General features: G+C 47.6%; 2 protein-coding genes across 4 annotated transcripts in view; one reads left to right on the forward strand and one right to left on the reverse strand.

The window, feature by feature from the left end:
• Nucleotides 1–7,833, forward strand: part of sema4f (ssemaphorin 4F) — a 146,345-nt gene extending 138,512 nt beyond the window's left edge. The window contains exons 13-14 of one of the 2 annotated variants that reach the window (XM_033035806.1): nt 4,779–4,843; nt 6,903–7,833. In XM_033035806.1, the coding sequence (XP_032891697.1) occupies nt 4,779–4,843; nt 6,903–7,516 (679 nt within the window). In that variant the 3' untranslated portion in view covers nt 7,517–7,833. The remainder of the gene's footprint in view (nt 1–4,778; nt 4,844–6,902) is intronic. The other variant, XM_033035817.1, reaches the window with a different exon arrangement.
• A 4,879-nt stretch (nt 7,834–12,712) lies between these two features.
• LOC116982555 (tropomyosin-1, isoforms 33/34-like) overlaps nt 12,713–22,067 on the reverse strand; it is a 37,023-nt gene continuing 27,668 nt past the window's right edge. The window contains exons 6-8 of one of the 2 annotated variants that reach the window (XM_033035830.1): nt 21,557–21,636; nt 16,780–16,956; nt 12,713–13,355 (exon numbers count right to left, since the gene is read on the reverse strand). In XM_033035830.1, the coding sequence (XP_032891721.1) occupies nt 12,735–13,355; nt 16,780–16,956; nt 21,557–21,636 (878 nt within the window). In that variant the 3' untranslated portion in view covers nt 12,713–12,734. The remainder of the gene's footprint in view (nt 13,356–16,779; nt 16,957–21,556; nt 21,637–22,067) is intronic. The other variant, XM_033035824.1, reaches the window with a different exon arrangement.

Below are 22,067 nucleotides of genomic sequence, written 5' to 3' on the forward strand. Positions count from 1 at the left end.
ATCAATTTCACGAGTAACCTCTTCAAAAAATTCAAGAAGATTAGTCAAACATGACCTTCCAGGCACAAATCCATGTTGACTGTTCCTAATCAGACCCTGTTTATCCAGATGCTTATATATATTATCTCTAAGTATCCTTTCCATTAATTTGCCCACCACTGACGTCAAACTAACAGGTCTATAATTGCTAGGTTTACTCTTAGACCCCTTTTTAAACAATGGAACAACATGCGCAGTACGCCAATCCTCCGGCACTATTCCCGTTTCTAATGACATTTGAAATATTTCTGTCATAGCCCCTGCTATTTCTACACCAACTTCCCTCAATGTCCTAGGGAATATCCTGTCCGGACCTGGAGACTTATCCACTTTTATATTTCTCAAAAGTGTCAGTACTTCCTCTTCTTTGAATCTCATAGTTTCCATAGCTACTCTACTTGTTTCCCTTACCTCACATAATGAGGTGATTACTGAAGAAAAGAAATTGTTCAATATCTCCCCCATCTCTTTTGGCTTTGCAGATAGCTGTCCACTCTGACTCTCTAATGGACCAATTTTATCCCTCGTTATCCTTTTGCTATTAATATAGCTGTAGAACCCCTTTGGATTTACTTTCACCTTACTTGCCAAAGCAACCTCATATCTTTTAGCTTTTCTAATTTCTTTCTTAAGATTCTTTTTACATTCTTTATAATAATAATAATAATAAATTTTATTTAATGGGCGCCTTTCAGATATCTCAAGGACACCTTACATAGTAATCGGAATAACATATAATCGGAATATAACAAGTAATAAAGACATCACAGAGACACAAATTAAAAACAGAATTCAATCCAAAAACAGAAAATCAAAAACACAGTGTGAAGAGAGAGCAGCGGCAGCCAAAGCGCGCCAGCGTCCACTCTCTCTTCACGGCAGCCATCTTGGACACAGACCTACAGGACTACAATTAGACAAAAAAATCATCCCCCCACAATGGATAGCACTGTGGGGGAAGGCACAATGTCCAGTCCCCACCCCATGTACACCCCAAAGTCAGGCCTATTTAGGCCACCGCAATTGCCTCTACGGAGGCCCGATGTCCCTGGCCGTTCTAACCGGGTGGTCTTGCCCCGGCGTCGGGAGAGTCCTTTCGGCGGCTGGGCCACCTGGCCACCTATACTCCTCAAGCACCTCATTTACTCCATGCTGCCTATAATTATTGTAGATCTCTCTCTTTTTCCGAACCAAGTGTCCAATTTCCCTTGAAAACCAGGGCTCTTTCCAATTTTTACTATTTCCTTTCAACCGAACAGGGACATAAAGATTCTGTAATCTTAAAATTTCCCCTTTAAATGTCCTCCATTTCTCTTCCACATCTTTCCCATAAAACAAACTGTCCCAATTTACTCCTTTTAAATCCTTTCGCATCTCCTCAAAGAGCCTTTCTCCAATCAAAAATCTGAACCCTAGGTCCAGTTCTGACCCTCTCCATAATTATATTGAAACTAATGGTATTGTGATCACTGGTCCCGAACTGTTCCCCAACGCATACCTCTGCCACCTGACCCGTCTCATTTCCTAACAGGAGGTCCAGCACCGCCCCTTCTCTAGTAGGTACCTCTATGTATTGCTGCAAATTGCTGAGTTGGGCTGAAGGGCTTATTTTACATGTACATGATTAAGTGACTATGACTCCATGACTGTTATCGCTTTGGAAAACACTAAACGTTTTGAGTACCGACTTTAGATAATAGACAATAGGTGCAGGAGTAGGCTATTCGGCCATTCGAGCCATTCACTGTGATCATGGCTGATCATCCACAATCAGTACCCCGTTCCTTCCTTCTCCCCATACCCCTTGACTCCACTATCTTTAAGAGTTCTATCTAACTCTCTCTTGAAAGTATCCAGAGAACCTGCCTCCACCGCCTTCTGAGTTAGAGAATTCCACAGATTCACAACTCTCTGGGTGAAAATGTTTTTCTTCATCTCCGTTCTAAATGGCTTACCCCTTATTCTTAAACTGTGGCCCCTGGTTCTGGCCTCCCCCAACATCGGGAACTTGTTTCCTGCCTCTAGTGTGTCCAATCCCTTAATAATCATATATGTTTCAATAAGATCCCCTCGCACCCTTCTAAACTCCAATGTATACAAACCCAGCCGCTCCATTCTCTCAGCATATGACAGTCCCGTCATCCTCGTGATCCTACGCTGCACTCCCTCAATAGCAAGAATGTCCTTCCTCAAATGTGGAGATCAAAACTGCACACAATTCTCCAGGTGTGGTCTCACCAGGGCCCTGTACAACTGCAGAAGGACCTCTTTGCTCCTGTACTCAACTCCTCTTGTTATGAAGACCAACATGCCATTAGCTTTCTTCACTGCCCGCTGTACCTGCATGCTTACTTTCAGTGATTGATGAACAAAGACTCCCCAGATCTCATTGTGCTTCCCCTTTTCCCAACTTGACAATATTCAGATAATAATCTGCCTTCCTGTTTTTGCTACCAAAGTGGATAACCCCACATTTATCCACATTAAACTGCATCTGCCATGCATCTGCCCACTCACCCAACCTATCCAAGTCACCCTGCATCTTCATAGTATCCTCCTCACAGTTCACACTGCCACCCAGCTTTGTGTCATCTGCAAATTTGCTAATGTTACATTGAATCCCTTCATCTAAATCATTAATGTATATTCTAAATAGCTGCGGACTATACGAGGATGTTGCCAGGACTCGAGGGTCTGAGCTATAGGGAGAGGTTGAGTAGACTGGGGCTCTATTCTTTGGAGCACAAGAGGATGAGGGGTGATCTTATAGAGGTGCATGAGAAGAATAGATCGGGTAGATGCACAGAGTCTTTCACCCGGAGTAGGGGAATCGAGGACCAGAGGACATAGGTTTAAGGTGAAGGGGAGAAGATTTAATTGGAATCTGGGGGGTAACTTTTTCACTGGTGGGTGTATGATGCGATTGGAATACTTTATTGTCACATGTGACTATGCACAGTGAGATCTAGAGCTTGCATACACAATGTGTACAAATAACAGCCACCTCCGGCGCTGGCAAAGTTACAAAGTACCCCCGCCTGTTCCTCCTTTGTTCTCCCACCGACAGCGGTTCCCCCCACGCTGGTTCCCCATTGTCCATTATTCTTCCCCCTCCCTCACGGCGCCTCCCCCCATGCTCTCATCGGCCACAGGTCCACCTGCAAGGCATTGCCGCCGAGGCTTCACCGCTGTCGAGGCTTCACCGCTGCCGAGGCTTCACCGCTGCCGAGGCTTCTGTGCTGTCGAGGCTTCACCGCTGTCGAGGCTTCACCGCTGCCGAGGCTTCTGTGCTGCCGAGACTTCGCCGCTGCCGAGGCTTCACCGCTGCCGAGGCTTCACCGCTGCCGAGGCTTCACCGCTGCCGAGGCTTCACCGCTGCCGAGGCTTCACCGCTGTCAGGGCTTCACCGCTGCCGAGGCTTCACCGCTGCCGAGGCTTCACCGCTGCCGAGGCTTCACCGCTGTCAGGGCTTCACCGCTGCCGAGGCTTCACCGCTGCCGAGGCTTCACCGCTGCCGAGGCTTCACCGCTGTCAGGGCTTCACCGCTGCCGAGGCTTCACCGCTGCCGAGGCTTCACCGCTGCCGAGGCTTCACCGCTGTTGAGGCTTCACCGCTGCCGAGGCTTCACCGCTGCCGAGGCTTCACCGCTGCCGAGGCTTCACCGCTGCCGAGGCTTCACCGCTGCCGAGGCTTCACCGCTGCCGAGGCTTCACCGCTGCTGAGGCTTCTGTGCTGCTGAGGCTTCACTGCTGCCGAGGCTTCACCGCTGTCGAGGCTTCTGTGCTGCCGAGGCTTCATCACTGCCGAGGCTCACCGCTGCCGAGGCCCGTGTGTCCGTCTCGTCCATCAGTCGGCGGCATCATCGGTCACCTCTCCACTACACTACCGGGTCCTCTCCTGGGGCCACCGTGGTGCTGACCCGGGCCCCAGCGAAGGCCCAGTCAGCTGTCACCATGGGTGTCGGGTGTATGGAACAAGCTGCCAGAGGAGCTAGTTGAGGCTGGGACTATCCCAACGTTTAAAAGACATTTAGACAGGTACATGGACAGGACAGGTTCAGAGGGATATGGACCAAATGCAAACAAATGGGACTAGTGAAGATGGGACATGTTGGCCGGAGTGGGCAAGTTGGCCGGAGTGGGCCGAAGGGCCTGTTTCCATACTGTATCATTCTACGACCATATTTATTTTAATTTTCTGTTATATTTATCATGGAATGGACCTATGTAAGCTTATTTATACTTTCTCATCACTTTTCAAAGTGGAACCCCAGTCTTTACTACTTAGTTTTAGTTTAGTTTAGAGATACAGTGCAGAATCAGGCCCTACGGCCCACTGAGTCCGCACCGACCAGCGATCCCCACACGTTAACACTGCCACACACACTAGGGACAATTTACACGTATACCAAGCCAATTAGCCTACAAACTTGTACGTCTTTGGAGTGTGGGAGGAAACTGACTCCGACTACGACTGAACACAAACTCCGTACAGACAGCACCTGAAGTCAGATCGAACCCGGGTCTCTGGCGCTGTGAGGCAGCAGCTCTACCCGCTGCACCACCTTCTTGTTAATTTCCCATGGAGTTGTGAATGTCCCATGGAGTAATGTTTCAATTTGATAAAGTAATTCTGGTAAATTGTGTTTTAAGAGTAGAGTTGTTACTGGACTTAAAGACAGTTGATACATGTTGGAACGTTTTTTAACCTGACTGATAATGGTAATTTTATATATTTAGTAGATTTCTTCCGAGCGTGGAGTCTGACAGTCAACAAGCGAACACCTTGTGCAAAATTACAAAAGGTATAGTTGACAAGACAAAGTCTCTACTTAACATTTAAAATCTCTAATTTCCCAATTCTGAAGTTGATAGCAATGTGAATTTTGCACATTAAACTACTAGCTCACTTAGCACTCATGATATATTCCCAGGGACAGGAATACCGCTGGCATCAATACGGAAGGGCCATGAATAGAGATGAATTAGCTTTGTGGAAGGAAGCAGAGGGTGATGGTGGAAGGTTGCTTCTCGGACTGGAGGCCTGTGACTAGTGGTGTGCCTCAGGGTTCGGTGCTGGGCCCGTTACTGTTTGTCATCTACATCAATGATATGGATGAGAACATACAGGGCAAGATTAGCAAGTTTGCCGATGATACAAAAGTGGGTGGTTTTGCAGATAGTGAAGATGGTTGTGAACGATTGCAGCAGGATCTGGATCGATTGGCCAGGTGGGCGGAGGAATGGTGGATGGAATTTAATACAGAGAAGTGTGAGGTGTTGCATTTTGCAACGTCTAACCTGGGCAGGACCTACACAGCGCATGGTAGGCCTCTGGGGAGAGTTGTAGAGCAGAGGGATCTAGGAGTGCAGGCTCCTTGAAAGTGGCGTCACAGGTAGATATGGTGGTCATAAAAGCCTTCATCTGGACACATTGGGCGGAGGGGCCTGTTTCCACGCTGTATGACAATAATTCTATGATAGACATTGCTACTTGCCGGCCATTCGCTTTCTTCATTAGACAATAGGTGCAGGAGTAGGCCATTTGGCCCTTCGAGCCAGCGCCGTCATTCAATGTGATCATGGCTGATCATCCACAATCAATATCCCGTTCCTGCCTTCTCCCCATATCCCCTGACTCCGCTATCTTTAAGAGCCCTATCTAGCTCTCTTGAAAGCATCCAGAGAACCTGCCTCCTCCACCCTCTGAGGCAGAGAATTCCACAGACTCCCCACTCTCTGTGAGAAAAAGTGTTTCCTCGTTTCCGTTCTAAATGGCTTACTCCTTATTCTTAAACTGTGGCCCCTGGTTCTGGACTCCCCCAACATCGGGAACATGTTTCCTGCCTCTAGAGTGTCCAAGCCCTTAACAATCTTATATGTTTCAGTGAGATTTCCTCTCATCCTTCTAAACTCCAGAGTGTACAAGCCCAGCTGCTCCATTCTCTCAGCATATGACAGTCCCGCCATCCCGGGAATTAACCTTGTAAACCTACGCTGCACTCCCTCAATAGCAAGAACGTCCTTCCTCAAATTAGGGGACCAAAACTACACACAATATTCCAGGTGTGGTCTCACTAGGGCTCTGTACAACTGCAGAAGGACCTCTTTGCTCCTATATCCTATATTCACTGCCTCCTGCTTTTAAATCTTTCCCCTCTCATCTTGAACCTCTGCTGTCCAGTTCTTGTATCCAAACTTTGGGTAAAAGACTGTCTATTCCCCTCATAATCTTCTACACCTCCATAAGATCGCTCCTCAGCCTCCTGCGTTCCAAAGAATAAAGTTCCAGTCTTCCCAACCTCTCCCTACAACTCAGGCCCTCCAGTCCTGACAACACCCTCGTAAATTTTGTCTGCGCGCTTTCCATTCTATAGCAGGGTGACCAAAAATGAACACAGTATTCCAAGAGTGGCCTCACCAACGCCTTGTACATAACACCTTGACATAACACCCCGACTTACACACTCAATTCCCCGGCTGATGAAGGACAGCGTGCCAAAAGCCTTCTTCACCACCTATCTATTTATGACGCCACTTTCGGGGAACTATCGCTATGTTTAAGAAGCAATTAAACAGGTACATGGATAGGACAGGTTTAGAGGGATATGGGCCAAATGCAGATGGGTGGGACTAGTGTAGCTGGGACATGTGGGCAAGTTGGTCCGAAGGGCCTGTTTCCACGCTGTATCGTTCTCTGGCTCTATGTGCTTGAACATCTGGATCCATTTGCTCAGCAACATTTCATTGCCTGAAAAGTGCTTTTAGCCTTTGCTCCCAATTCTGTAAATCCCAATTCTGTCCGTGAACTTGGCCATTAGTGTCACGAACCCACAGCTGATGTTTTTCTTTTGTTCTCCCCAGACCAAGCTGTTCCGTTGGTAGTACAAGCGGTGAAGGGGACCACGGTTTTTCTTCAGTGCCACCCCGGTTCCGCCTGGTCGACGTGCAACTGGGCAATATCGAACGGCAACGTGAGCAACGACGTCAACGCGGGAGGCATTCACATCACGGCCACGGAGAGCAGTGTGGGCGACTACAAGTGCGTGTGTGTCGAGGAAGGTGTGAGCATTCTTGAAGCTTTCTACAGCCTGGAGTTTGGGTCCTCGCCTGATCCCCTGAAGAATACAAGCTCCGTCAATTATCTCCTGATGTTCGCCTTCCTGGCCCTTGGCATTATTCTCGGCGTGGTGGTGCACAAGTACGGCCGCCCATGGTGCAGGAAAACCTTGGCGTCCAAGGGCGGCCGCAAGAGGGAGTACGCCAACGTGTCGCGGGACACCGCCGTTTACAGTCTGGGCACCCCCGACGAAGACCGGCCCTTGGCCATCTCCCAGAAGAGTGAATCGAGTTTGAACGGAACCAGTGAGAAAGAGGCGATTTATGCGAACAAGGAGGAAGTGAATGGAATGAACGTGGGTTCCCCGAGAAACCACACCATCTCCATTATATCGTGCCAGGATGAAACCTCAATTTAATGGACCCACAGACGCAAGCTCTTGGCAACACGTGTCCCCATAGAGTGACCAAGCAATTTGCTTCACAGCTATCTTTTTTATTGTGTTTGTGGTGTCGCCTTTAATTCTTCCTGGTAAGAAAGTGTAGAGTTCAGGATACCCCCACTCCCCATGGCTGTTGTCACGCCAGCTTCGTGCTTGGCAGAGTCCTTGCCTCCTTCAGTACACCGGGCGGGCTTTGCAACACCGTTTTGTTACACTTGCGCTGTTGAGACATCGTGAGGGCACTCCGACCCTTAATTAGACAACCCAAGTCGTTGGCTATTTTTAACGCCAAATTTTTTTTGAAAAGATCTGATTTTGTGAATAAATATGCCTAGTTTTCTGCATAACACAAGCCCACTTGGAAGGATGCTTGGGAGCTGTATTACCTGGGACAATGGAGTTCTTGTGTTCTCTGCTGAATCCATCTATCTCAGTCTAGGATATCAGTGAGCTATCTTAACCCTGAGCAAGAAGACTCAATGTTAACACCACGATTTCTGCTCCAGTGACCACTGCCTGTCAAAGCATCGTGACTAAGCTCAAATGTCCCGTCCCATCCACCTACAACGAGGAACATGATGAAGGGGAGAGGCAGGGAGACTAACTGGACAACTCTTCCCAAACCCCTGGCACAGGGGCAAAACGCCAAGTGGCTTTCATCCGCAATGTATTGTGCAGAAGATCATGACCAAGGTCATGTTTGAGGAACGGCACCATTACAGGACTGGCACCTTCTGGCAACATTAGCAGAAGTGCAAGACAAAACTGATCACTGGTGCTCGGTGGGATTAAACACTGAGGCTGCTGAGAACGTTTAAAATATGTAAAAGTTGATTTTCTGAACAGTCGATGCATTCCAAGATATTCAAGCTCTCATAATCCTTTCCACGGAGCAAATATTTCTGTTCTATGACCACTGGGAATCATTTCAGCTCTTTGGTGGATGGGGGGGGGGGGGGGGGGGGGGGGGGGGGGGGGGGGGATGGGGGGATGTAACGAGCAGGTGGAAGATGCATCCAATTATTTTGTAATGTAATCCAGGAAAGTCACAGAATTACCACTGCCAGCTTCTCAATTCTCCACTGTAAACGCGTTTGGATTTCTTCAGACCACTAGAAGTGCGGACTTGTGCACCAGCTATAAGGACTGTAATGCTGACTCGTGCAACCACTATAAATATACGGCACACTGGAGTTTTCTTGAGGTGTTGTTCCCAGTTTAGTATTGGTATTTAGAGATTGCTTTGCAATTGATGTTTGGAGTTTGAATATTTGCCCACCAGGGTAAATAGGCCAGGGTCAAAATGTGTATGGGTGGGTGTGTTCTCTCTTGACAGCTCTAGCCGAGAAAACCATTGGGTTTTTTTAGGGCCGAACTGCTGTCTTCAGGATTATATTGAGCGAAGCCCCCTCCGTGTAATGTGTCAGTACAAGGCTCACGCTTTCACTCTGTGCTTCTTTAAGTCAACAACAAAAAATGCTGGTAAGCGTTTCAATTGAGAACTGCTACATTTTTTCAACAAATCTCTCCATCCATATACCCAATGTCGGGGACTCTTAACGAGAATAACCAAACTATTAGTCTTCGTCTAAACGAATGAATGAATGAGGAAGGAACTGCAGATGCTGGTTTAAACCGAAGATAGACACAAAAAACTGGAGTAACTCAGCAGGTCAGGCAGCATCTCTGGAGGAAAGGAATAGGTGACATTTTGGCTCGAAACTGAAGAAGGGTCTCGACACGAAACGTCACCTATTCCTTCTCTCCAGAGATGCTGCCTGACCCGCTGAGTTACTCCAGCTTTTCGTGTCTCTCAAATGTTCTAATTCATTCACCTATATTATCCATTAGCTAAGCATGGTTCATAAAAGTTAGCGGAGATGATGTGCTGTACAAATTCCTCTAAAATTGTGTGTTTTTTTTTATCATCAAATTCCTTCCACCATTGGCTGACCTGAAATAATTCCCAATATTTAGGCATAATTTTAAACTTTGGATGATAACAAAATGCCTTTTCATTCTACATTCCACCCTACATGCTCTTATATTAACCTCCTGAGGAAATAGTGGCTCATTGTGTAAAATGTATTCCTCGTCTTAAATCATTTGCCATCAGGTTAAAGGTAACATTCCACCTTTGGTGTTTTACCTCAGTCTGATGAAGGGTCTCATAAGTGATAGGAGTAGAATTAGACCATTTGGCCCATCAAGTCTACTCCGCCATTCAATCATGGTTGTTCTGTCTCTCCCTCGTCACCCCATTCTCCTGCCTTCTCCCCGTAACCCCCGACACCTGAAACATTCCGAAACGTCATCAACCCACCCACCCAATTGGAGGAACAGCACCTCATATTTCGCTTGGGCAGCTTACACCCCAGCCGTATAAATATTGACCTCTAATCTCAAGTAACCCTTGCTTTCCCTCTCTGCATCCCTTCCTCCATCCCAGTTCCCCCTCGCTAACAATGGTCAAATCTATATTCCTCCTGGACTTTGTCACATTTGACGTCTTGTTTTCACACCTTACATTCTTTATCCGTCTCCCTCTCCCCTGACTCTGTCTGAAGAAGGGTCTCGACCCGAAACGGCGCCCATTCCTTCTATCCAGAGATGCTGCCTGAGTTACTCAAGCATTTTGTAGTCCATCTTCAATGTAAGGCAGGCACGGGTTATTGATAGTGGACGATCAGCCATGATCACAATGAATGGCGGTGCTGGCTCGAAGGGCCGAATGGCCTACTCCTGTACCTATTTTCTATCTTTCTAAACCAGCATCTGCAGTTCCTTCCGACACCCATCCCTTCTATTCCGAGATGCTGCCTGTCCCGCTGAGTTACTCCAGCATCTTGTGTCCATTGTTAGTGTTTTGGAGTTCTGCACCCACATAGGATTGGCAGAGTGTGGAATTGTGCCACTGGTTGCTCTTTACTAAGTTTAGGTGGGACATTATTGAGACCACCTTGGCCGGATGTGTACAAGCACATCTGGAGATAGAGCGGTTACAAAATAAGCAGAGGTGTGCGGTTTTACGCAGCCCTGACACTGGAGTCTATTCCTCATCTTTATCAGTATTCAATGGAAAAACCCTGAGCCTTCCCAGTATTGCTCTCTGGTGTTGATCTTAACTCAATGAATTGTGAATCTTTTATTCTACTCGATGCAGGTTTGGGAAAGTTTAAACATTTTTAAGTTAAGGTTTTTAAAGAGGGGGGGAGGGGGGGGGATGGAGGGGGGAGGGGAGCTGCGGGATGTTGTGCAGTGAGGGGGCAAATGATGTGGGTCTACCTTGATGGGTGAGAGAGCAGTGATGTGGTGCCTGGTTGGTTTTGGCCCAGAGGGAACAGGAGGCACCAAGATAGAGACAGCAGTACAGACGAGAGTGAATTCATCAGGAGATAACGTCAGAGGCTTCTGATTCCAGTTGCTGCGAGTGGTACAAGCCATGTGGGTGTCCATTGGGGGCACGAAAAAGTCCCATTCAGCTACCCTCTCATTAAACCATCTGTGTACGCTGCTGTGTAGGAAGGAACATCTGTGTCCGCTGCTGTGTAGGAAGGAACATCTGTGTACGCTGCTGTGTAGGAAGGAACATCTGTGTACGCTGCTGTGTAGGAAGGAACATCTGTGTACGCTGCTGTGTAGGAAGGAACATCTGTGTACGCTGCTGTGTAGGAAGGAACTCCAGAAGCTGGTTTAAAGCGAAGATAGACAGAAAAAGCTGTCTGTGTGTGTAAGGTAGACACAAAAAGCTGGAGTCACTCAGTGGGACAGGCAGCATCTCTGCAGAGAAGGAATGGGTGACGTTTTGGGTCGAGACCCTTCTTCAGACTGAAGAGAAGGAATGGGTGACGTTTCAGGTCGAGACCCTTCTTCAATCTGAATGATCTGCTGAACGCAAATACTGCCCAATGCATTCAGGTGCCTTATGGGGAGTGGAGAAAGTTAGGGTTTAGAGTTGGGGTGGGCGCGACTAAGCTTAATTCTTAAATGGTTGTTTAGATTTTTTTATATTCCCGCGGTTGACGACTACCTTTTTATGTGAATTTCTGTACGATTGCACCGTGGTTATATATTTGTTTCAGGTATTTGAGGCTGTTCGTGTATCTAACCCGTTGTACGCTGCCTGAGCAACAATATGACAATGCATCAGCTTCACCCAGTTGCTGAGCTCCTGTTGCACTCTGGCAGAAAGAAATGTTCCAATGTTAATATTGGCTGCAGGGAAGATTTTCAGTCTTCGCTGCCATGTTATCCAATGTTGTTTCTAAATAAATTACTATTTTGTGGTATTTAAAAAAATAATTAAATGCTATTGTGAATCATGTGAATGGGCGGCACGGTGGCACAGAGGCAGCGGTAGAGTTGCTGCCTCACAGCGCCAGAGACCCGGGGCTCGATCCTGACTATGGGGGCAGTTTGAACGTTATCCCCGTGACCTGCGTGGGTTTTCTCCGGGATATAACCATATAACAATTACAGCACGGAAACAGGCCATCTCAGCCCTTCTAGTCCGTGCCGAACACTTATTCTCCCCTAGTCCCATATACCTGCACTCACATAACCCTCCATTCCTTTCCTGTCCATATACCTATCCAATTTATTTTTAAATGATAAAATCGAACCTGCCTCCACCACTTCCACTGGAAGCTCATTCCACACAGCTACCACTCCCTGAGTAAAGATGTTCCCCTTCATGTTACCCCTAAACTTCTGTCCCTTAATTCTCAAATCATGTCCTCTTTCCTCCCACACTCCACAGAATGATCGTGGGAGGAATAGATGATCAGCCATGATCATATTGAATGGCGGTGCAGGCTCGAAGGGCCGAATGGTCTACTCCTGCACCTATTTTCTATGTATCTATGTAATCCCACAGATTCACCTACCGAATAGTGAAAGGCCTGGATGGAGTGGATCAGGAGAGGATGTTTCCACTCATGGGAGAGTCCAGGGCCAGAGGCCACCGACTGAAGAAATTCCTCCGCATCTCCTTACTAAAGGAACGTCCTTTTATTCTGAAGCTGTGGCCTCTGGCCCTGGACTCTCCCATGAGTGGAAACATCCTCTCCTCATCCACTCCATCCAGGCCTTTCACTATTCGGTACGTTTCGATGACGTACCCGCTCATCCTTCTACACGCCAGCCGGTACAGGCCCAGTGATTACTTGTACCAACGGTGCAGTAATTTTAATATTCATCGACAGAGAGAGAAAAATAGATACAGAATCTGGAAAAGCATTGAAAGTGGAAGAGCGGTCGTGTCGAGGGCGGGTTGTGGTTTGGTGTTGGAGACCTTGTTGGGCTTGGAGCTCCCTGTGTTGGCCGTGGGTCTGTCCCAGCCTCTAGTCATCATAATCTGCTTCCTCATCATCCTCCTCCATCTCCTCATCCACCACCTTGACGGATTTCTTGCTGGCCTTGGGCTCCTCGTCCTCGGGTTCCTCGTCGTCTGAGTCCCACACGTCGACCACCGAGGCTGCCGCCACCACCACCACCACCGGGGAGATCCGCTGGGAACGTTGCCGCTCCGGAGTCTCGGCGCGCTGCGGCGACCTGGGCTGCTCGTGGGGGCTGGGCTTGTCGGGCTCGGCGATGGCGGGCGGGAAGTCGTCCAGGTGCTTGCGGAAGCGCAGGGTCCTGAGCTTGCTGCAGTACTTCCCTCTCCCGCTGCAGCTGGCTCTGCTGCTCCTGCAGCTCCTGCTGCTGCTCCCGCAACACCCGAGACCGACGGATCAGGCACACCAGCACCTCCCGGAGGTCCAGGTTTCTCCTCCTTGATCGCCTCAATGTGATGGATCAGGCAGGTCACTGCCTCCTGTAGGGGGACACACAGTCTATGCTCATAAGGTCAGAGGGAATTAGTCCATTTGGTCCATCAAGTCTATCTGGTCTCCCTTCAGCCTCGAAATCTCCAGAGCAAACAATCCAAGTTTGTTGATAAAGGTCATAAGGTGATAGGAGCAGAATTAGACCATTCGGCCCATCAGGTCCACTCTGCCATTCAATCATGGCTGATCTATTTCTCCCTCCTAACCCCATTCTCCTGCCTTCTCCCCATAACTCCTGACACCGTACTAATCAAGAATCTATCTATCTCTGCCTTAAAAAGCCACTGACTTGGCCTCCACAGCCGTCTGTGGCGAAGAATTCCACAGAATCACCACCCTCTGACTAAAGACATTTCTCATCTCCTCCCTAAAAGAACGGCCTATAATTCTGAGGCTATGACCTCTAGTCCTAGTCTCCCACTAGTGGAAACATGTTCCAATGGCCACTTCCCAGCTGTTATCAGGCAATTCAACCATCCTACCACCATTCGAGAGTGGTCCTGAACTATCTACCTCATTGGAGACCCTCGGACTATCCTTGATCGGACTGGCTTCACCTTGCACTAAATGTAATTCTCTTATCATATATCTATATAATGTAAATGGCTCGATTTTAACTCTCACCGACTTCTACAGATGTGCCGCAGGAAGCATTTTATCGGGATGCATCACAGCACGGTTTGGGAACAGCTCCATCCAAGACCACAAGAAATTGGAGCGAATTGTAGACGCAGCCCAGACCATCACACAAACCAACCTCCCTTCCATTGACTCCATCTACACCTCACGCTGCCTCGGCAAGGCCAGCAGCATCATCAAGGACCAGTCTCACCCCGGCCACTCCCTCTTCTCCCCTCTCCCATCAGGCAAGAGGTACAGAAGTGTGAAAACGCACACCTCCAGATTCAGAGACAGTTTCTTCCCAGCTGTTACCAGGCAACTGAATCATCCTACCACAACCAGAGAGCGGTGCTGAACTACTATCTACCTCATTGGTGACCCTCGGACTATCCTTGATCGGACTGTGCTGGTTTTACCTTGCACTGAACGTTATTCCCTGATCATGTATCTGTACAGTGTGAATGAAAACTAAATGTAAATGCAAAGGGAAGGATAAGGCAAAGATAGATTCTTGATTAGTACGGGTATCAGATCTTGGGGAGAAGGCAGGAGAATGGGGTTAGAAGGGAGAGAGATCGACCAATAATTGAATGGCGGAGTCGACTTGATGGGTCAAATGGCCTAATTCTACTCCTATCACACGACCATATGGATAGAAAGGGACAGGGGGGAATAAAGGTAGATAGGAGACTCGGGAACGGTAGATGCTGGTGGTTATGTTTAATTTGTAGACCACAAAATACTGACATAACTTAGCGGGTCAGGCAGTATCTCTGGAGAAAAGGAAGAGGTGACGTTTCGGGTCGAGACGCTTCACCAGACATTTAGTTTAGTTTAGGGATACAGCACGGGAAACAGATCCTTCGGGCCACCGAGTTGCTGCCGACCAGCGATCCCTGCACACCAGCACTATTCTATACACTAGGGACAATTTACAATCTTTAACGCAGCCTGCAAAGTTGAACGTCCTTGGAAATGTGGGAGGAAACCGGAGCACCTGGAGTAAACCCATGCAGTCACGGGGAGAACGTACCAACTCCGTACAGACAACATCCGCGGTCAGGGTCGAACCTGGGTCTCTGGCGCTGTAAGGCAGCAACACTACAGCTGTGCCCACCCTGAACCGGGATATGTGTGGGGAGGGGGGCAAGGGAATGAGAGAGGGAAGGTTGTACAGGAGCTGTCTGCTTTGGCTGAACATAAGACACAGAATGCTGGAGTAACTCAGCGAGTCAGGCAGCATCTCTGGAGAGAAGGAACAGGTGGCGTTTCGGGTCGATTCATAGAAACATAGAAAAGAGGTGCAGGAGTAGGGCATTTGGCCCTTCGAGCCTGCACCGTCGTTCAATATTGTCATGGCTGATCATCCAAAATCAGGGACTCTTCTTCTCAACAAGAAACATCACCTATCACTTCAATCCAGAGATGTTGCTCGACCCACTGAGTTATGTAGAGTCATACAACGTGGAAACAGGCCATTCAGCCCAACTGTCAACATCTACATTAGTCCCACCTGCCTGCGTTTGTCCCATATCCCTCCCAACCTGCCCTATCCATGCCTCAACTACCTCAACTACCTCCTCCGGCAGCTCGTTCCTTACACCCACCACCCTTTGTGCGAAAAAGTTACCCCTCAGGTTCCCATTAAATCTTTTCCCCTTCACCTTAAACCTATGTCCTCTGGTCCTTGATTCCCCTACTCTGGGCATAAGACTGTGCACCTACCCGATCTATTCCTCATCATTTTATACACCTCTATAAGATCACCCCTCACCCTCCAATGAATAGAGTTGCAGTCTCCTCGATCTCTCCCTATAGCTCAGAACCTCTACATCTGGCAACATATTCGTAAATCTCATCTGCGCCTTTTCCAGCTTGACAACATCTCCACAATTCTCCTCCTGCTGGTTCAAAGCTTGCTGGGGCCTACATTAATTTTGTCTTACACTTCACGCTGCCACAGGAAAGCAGCCAACATATAATAGACAATAGTTGCAGGAGTAGGCCATTCGGCCCCTTGAGCCAGCTCCGCCATTCAATGTGATCATGGCTGATCATCCCCAATCAGTACCCCGTTCCTGCCTTCTCAAAATTCTTAAGGGGTTGGACAGGCTAGATGCATGAAGATTGTTCCCGATGTTGGGGAAGTCCAGAACAAGTTTAAGGATCAGAGGGAAATCCTTTAGGACCGAGATGAGAAAAACATTTTTCACACAGAGAGTGGTGAATCTGTGGAATTCTCTGCCACAGAAGGTAGTTGAGGCCAGTTCATTGGCTATATTTAAGAGGGAGTTAGATGTGGCCCTTGTGGCTAAAGGGATCAGGGGGTATGGAGAGCAGGCAGGTACAGGATACTGAGTTGGATGATCAGCCATGATCATATTGAATGGCGGTGCAGGCTCGAAGGGCCGAATGGCCTACTCCTGCACCTATTTTCTATGTTTCTCCCCATATCCCCTGACTCCGCTATTTTTAAGAGCCCTATCTAGCTCTCTCTTGAACGCATCCAGAGAACCGGCCTCCACCGCCCTCTGAGGCAGAGAATTCCACAGACTCACCACTCTCTGTGAGAAAAAGTGTTTCCTCGTCTCCATTCTAAATGGCTTACTCCTTATTCTTAAACTGTGGCCCCTGGTTCTGGACTCCCCCAACATCGGGAACATGTTTCCTGCCTCTAGCCTGTCCAAGCCCTTAACAATCTTAAAAAAGACCACCTATTCCTTTTCTTTGGCTGTGTGGGAAGGAAGGAATGTGCGGGTGTTGGGAGGGGCAGAGACCCCGGCCTCGTACCTTGTTGGCCTCCTTCTCCAGCAGCTTGACCATCCTCTTGGCGTTCTGCTTGTACTCGTTCTTCTCCTTGTTGAAATTGACCTTGAGGTTGTGCAGGTTCTGAGAGTGCTGGGCCCGAGCGTCCATCACCTCCTCGTCCAGCTCTTTGATGCGGTTCAGCTGCACCTCGCGCAGCTCCTGCCGTGGGGAGGGGGAGGGCGAGAGACGACACAAAGAGTTTCACTCGGGAGTTCCCTTTCACCGCCTTCCCTCAATAGCCAGACCTAAGGTTCCATTTTACAAACATAGAAAATAGAGGCAGGAGTAGGCCATTCAGCCCTTCGAGCCAGCACCGCCATTCAATATGATCATGGCTGATCATCCAGAATCAGTACCGCGTTCCTGCCTTCTCCCCATATCCCTTCAATCCGTTAGCCCAAAGAGCTAAATCTAAATCTCTTGAATGTCCAGTGAATTGGCCTCCACTGCCTTCTGTGGCAGAGAATTTCACAGATTCACAACTCACTGGGTGAAAACGTTTTTCCTCATCTCAGTCCTAAGCAGCCAACCCCTTATTCTTAAACTGTGACTAAGAAGGAACTGCAGATGCTGGAAAATCGAAGGTAGACAAAAGTGCTGGAGAAACTCAGCGGGTGCAGCAGCATCTATGGAGCAAAGGAAATAGGCAACGTTTCGGGCCGAAACCCTTAGGTTTCGGCCCGAAACGTTGCCTATTTCCTTCGCTTCTTAAACTGTGACCCCTGGTTCTGGACTCCCCCAACATCAGGAACATTTTTCCTGCATCTAGCCTGTCCAATCCTTTTAAGAATTTTATATGTTTCTATAAGATCTCCTCTCATCCTTCTAAATTCCAGTGAACCCAATCTTTCATCATATGTCAGTCCTGCCATCTCGGGTATTAACCTGGTGAACCTACGCTGCACTCCCTCAAAAGAAAGAAGTCCTTCTTCAAATTAGGAGACCAGACCAAAACTGCGCACAATACTCCAGGCATTTTGATGGGCATGAGCTAATTAGAGATAGGGGCAGCATGGTTTTGTACGTGGGAGGTCGTGCCTGAGTTTTATGAAGACGTGATCAAAAAGGTTGATGAGGGCAGAGCTGTAGATGTTGTGTACATGGACTTCAGTAAGGCATTCAACAAGGTATGGTAGGCTGATCTGGAAGGTTAGATCGCATGGGATCCAAGGAAGAAAGCAGAATGGTGGAAGGTTGCTTCTCGGACTGGAGGCCTGTGACTAGTGGTGTGCCTCAGGGTTCAGTGCTGGGCCCGTTACTGTTTATCATCTACATCAAAGATTTGGATGAGAACATACAGGGCAAGATTAGCAAGTTTGCTGATGATACAAAAGTTAGTGGTTTTGCAGATAGTGAAGATGGTTGTGAACGATTGCAGCAGGATCTGGATCGATTGGCCAGGTGGGCGGAGGAATGGTGGATGGAATTTAATACAGAGAAGTGTGAGGTGCTGCATTTTGGAACGTCGAACATGGGCAGGACCTACACAGTGAATGGTAGGCCTCTGGGTAGTGTTGTAGAGCAGAGGGATCTAGGAGTACAAGAGCATGGTTACTTGAAGGGCGAGTCGCAGGTAGATAAAGTGGTCAAAAAGGCTTTTGGCACTTTGTAGCAATGTTACAAAATTTTGAGATTTAAAAAATCAAGTCTGTAATTTATCCCATCAGATAAAGCATAAAAATAAGTTTAATTTGACACCTAATTCACTTTCATATCTCAAGTATTTAAAAAGTTATGGCCATTTTCATACTCGGAAATGAGCATCTTGTTCCCTATTGATTTTCTATGGACATAACAAAAAAGCTGTGATCGTGGACAGTCAAAAGCCCATAACTTTCTTAAAAATTAAGAGAACTGAATGAAATTTTCAGTTATCATAGATTGAAGCATTCTGAAACAAATATAAAATAATCTTACTTGGATGACCTGAAATTAAAGCATATAATTAGTTAGTTACCTAATTGTAGCTAATTTCAGACTTCAATTACTAGATCTAAACATCTATCCATTTCTTAATAAATGATTAACATTTTTAAATAGCCTAAATGTCCAAATAATATTCACAAATAATTCACAATAAAACATGATTTTTAAATCTCATTTACATTAATTTATAGACCAAATGGAAGGAATTTAGTGTTCAATTGCTGTAAATAAATGCCCATTTAAATCAGCTTTCCAGTGGGTCCCTGTGGAACGCGCTGGTTTAGAACGTTCACATTGCGGTAGATTTGTGCCCCAAATGCCCAGAAAAATACTGCGGGATATAATGGGCCCAAAATGAGCTACTCGCAATATTAAACTTTGTATAAAGGGATCTTTAGAAGCCCTTTTTAATGTAAAAATATACAGCCCACCTTCTGCTATTTGCTTTATGAGACCCTGCGGTTGCTGGCGGTCGCGGATTTAGAGATTGATTTTTAAACTACTATAACTATTATACGAGGCCTTTAAAACTAATAATAGCTTTTGCGACGGGGTCTTCCAGCGATTTTTCGTTAATAATTAACTAGGCTGAACATCTTCGATTTGAACAGCCTAGAGAAAATCGCGTTTTAAACCCGCCCCCCTCTAAACGGCGCCAAAATCGCGCACACTGGCTGGGGCAGATTTTCAACGACGCTTCAGGTAGGCTTTGCAACATACCTACACTTTGGCCTTCATCAGTCAGAGTATTGAGTATAGAAGTTGGGAGGTCATGTTGCTGTTGTATAAGACGTTGGTGAGACCGCATTTAGAATATTGTGTTCAGTTCTGGGCACCGTGTAATAGGAAAGATATTGTCAAGCTGGAAAGGGTTCAGAGAAGATTTACGAGGATGTTACCAGGACTAGAGGGTGTGAGCTATAGGGAGAGGTTGAGCAGGCTGGGTCTCTATTTCTTGGAGCGCAGGAGGACGAGGGGTGATCATATAGAGGTGCACAAAATCATGAGAGGAATAGATCGGGTAGATGTACATAGTCTCTTGCTCAGAGTAAGGGAATCGTGGACCAGAGAACATGCAGTAGGTTTAAGGTGAAGGGGAAAAGATTTAATAGGAATCTGAGGAGTAACATTTTCACACAGAGGGTGGTGGGTGTATGGATCAAGCTGCCAGAGGAGGTAGATGAGGCTGGGACTATCCCAATGTTTAAGAAACAGACAGGTACATGGATTGGACAGGTTCTGGAGGGATATGGACCAAGCACAGGCAGGTGGGACTAGTGTAGATGGGACATGTTGGGCCAAAAGACCTGTTTCCACACTGTATCACTCTATGACTCCATGCAGCCTCATAGCATTTTCCTTGCTGGTCACACTGCCACCCAGCTTTGTGTCATCCGCAAACTTGGAGATGTTACATTTGATTCCCTCATCTAAATCGTTAATATATATTGTAAATAACTGGGGTCCCAGCATTGAGCCTTGTGGCACCCCAGCCGTTGTCAGGATGGAATCCGGTGGGTCTCTGGAGCTGTAAGACTACCTCTACTACCGCTACACCACCACATCCAAGCGTAGTTTACAGATAGCGAATAGTGAAAGGCCTAGGCAGAGTGGATGTGGAGAGGATGCTTCCTCTTGTGGAAGAGTCAGACCAGAGGCCATAGTCTCGGAATAAAAGGACGTTCCTTTAGGAAGGAGATGTGGAGGAATTTCTTTAGTCAGAGGATGGTGAATTGTGGAAATTTTTGCCACAGACAGCTGTGGAGGCCAAGTCAGAGGCAGAGATGATGTTCGGCACAGAGATGGTGGGCTGAAGGGCCTGCTCCTGTTCCATGTTCTCCCTTGTGCCCCAGCCGGGTATGCACCCATTTATTCCACTATCCCACCCCTCCTTTCCCTCTCGTGCCTGCTCCTCCCACCCTCTTACTTCACTCCTCTCCTTATTGGCCACACTTTAGTCATAACGTCACAAGTGATAGGAGCAGAATCAGGCCATTCGGCCCATCACAGGTAGACACAAAATGCTGGAGCAACTCAGCAGGACGGGCAGCCACTCTGGAGGGAAGGAATAGGTGACGTTTCGGGGTCGAGACCCTTCTTCAGACAGACTCCACCCGAAACGTCAACCAGTCCTTCCCTCCAGAGATGCTGCCTGTCCCGCTGAGTTACTCCAGCATTTCGTGTCTACCTTTGATTTAAACCAGCATAGTGTTAGTGTACGGGGATCGCTGGTCGGTGGGCCGAAGGGCCTGTAAAACTAAAACTAAAAATCTAAAAGCTGCAGTTTATTGTGTCTCCGGCTTCACGTTCAGATCGTAGCCTAACACCGGTTAAACCTGAAGCCCTCATATGGTCATGAAATAGGGGCAGAATTAGGCCATTCGGCCCATCATGCCTACTCCGCCATTCAATCATGGCTGACCTATCTCTCCCTCCTAACCCCATTCCCCTGCCTTCTCCCCATAACCCCTGACACCCATACAAATTTTTTCTTACACTTTTTCTCACAGAGTGGTGAGTCTGTGGAATTCGCTGCCTCAAGGGCGGTGGAGGCAGGTTCTCTGGATGCTTTCAAGAGAGAGCTAGATAGGGCTCTTAAAAATAGTGGAGAGGGGATATGGGGAGAAGGCAGGAACGGGGTACTGATTGGGATGATCACATTGAATGGCGGTGCTGGCTCGAAGGGCCGAATGGCCTACTCCTGCACCTATTGTCTATTGTCTATAATCAAGAATTTATTTATCTCTGCCTTCAAATATCCACTGACTTGGCCTCCGCAGCCTTCTGTGGCAATGAATCCCACAGGTTCACCACCCTCTGACTCCACACTTACTTTATACTCATTCAGGCTCTCGATCTCCTTGTTGATCTGCACCAACTCGGTTTCCTTCTCAATCTGAGTCATTTTCATATCTGCAGGGGCAGAGTGAAGAAAACAAAATTCAGACAGAACCGGATGGAGCCAAGTCTGTGGTCAGCAGCTCTGCCCAAAATTTCAACACTATTATTTGCAGCTTCTCTTATCGCCAAGAAAATGCAGAAATGATTCACCCTGTCAAAGAGTGACGCAGCCCCAGTGAACTGTGGTCGCCCCGTGGTCAGGTGAATGGCACTTCATTGTTGGTCAATGGTTTCTATAGTGTCACGCATAGCGGTTACAGTGACCTTTCTGCATACATCTCAGCTAATCATGCTATTCTTGCTATTGAGGGAGTGCAGCGTAGGTTTACAAGGTTAATTCCCGGGATGGCGGGACTGTCATATGCTGAGAGAATGGAGCAGCTGGGCTTGTATACTCTGGAGTTTAGAAGGATGAGAGGGCATCTCATTGAAACATATAAGAT

The sequence above is a fragment of the Amblyraja radiata genome, chromosome 1 (assembly GCF_010909765.2).
Source record: "Amblyraja radiata isolate CabotCenter1 chromosome 1, sAmbRad1.1.pri, whole genome shotgun sequence".
NCBI lineage: Eukaryota > Metazoa > Chordata > Chondrichthyes > Rajiformes > Rajidae > Amblyraja > Amblyraja radiata.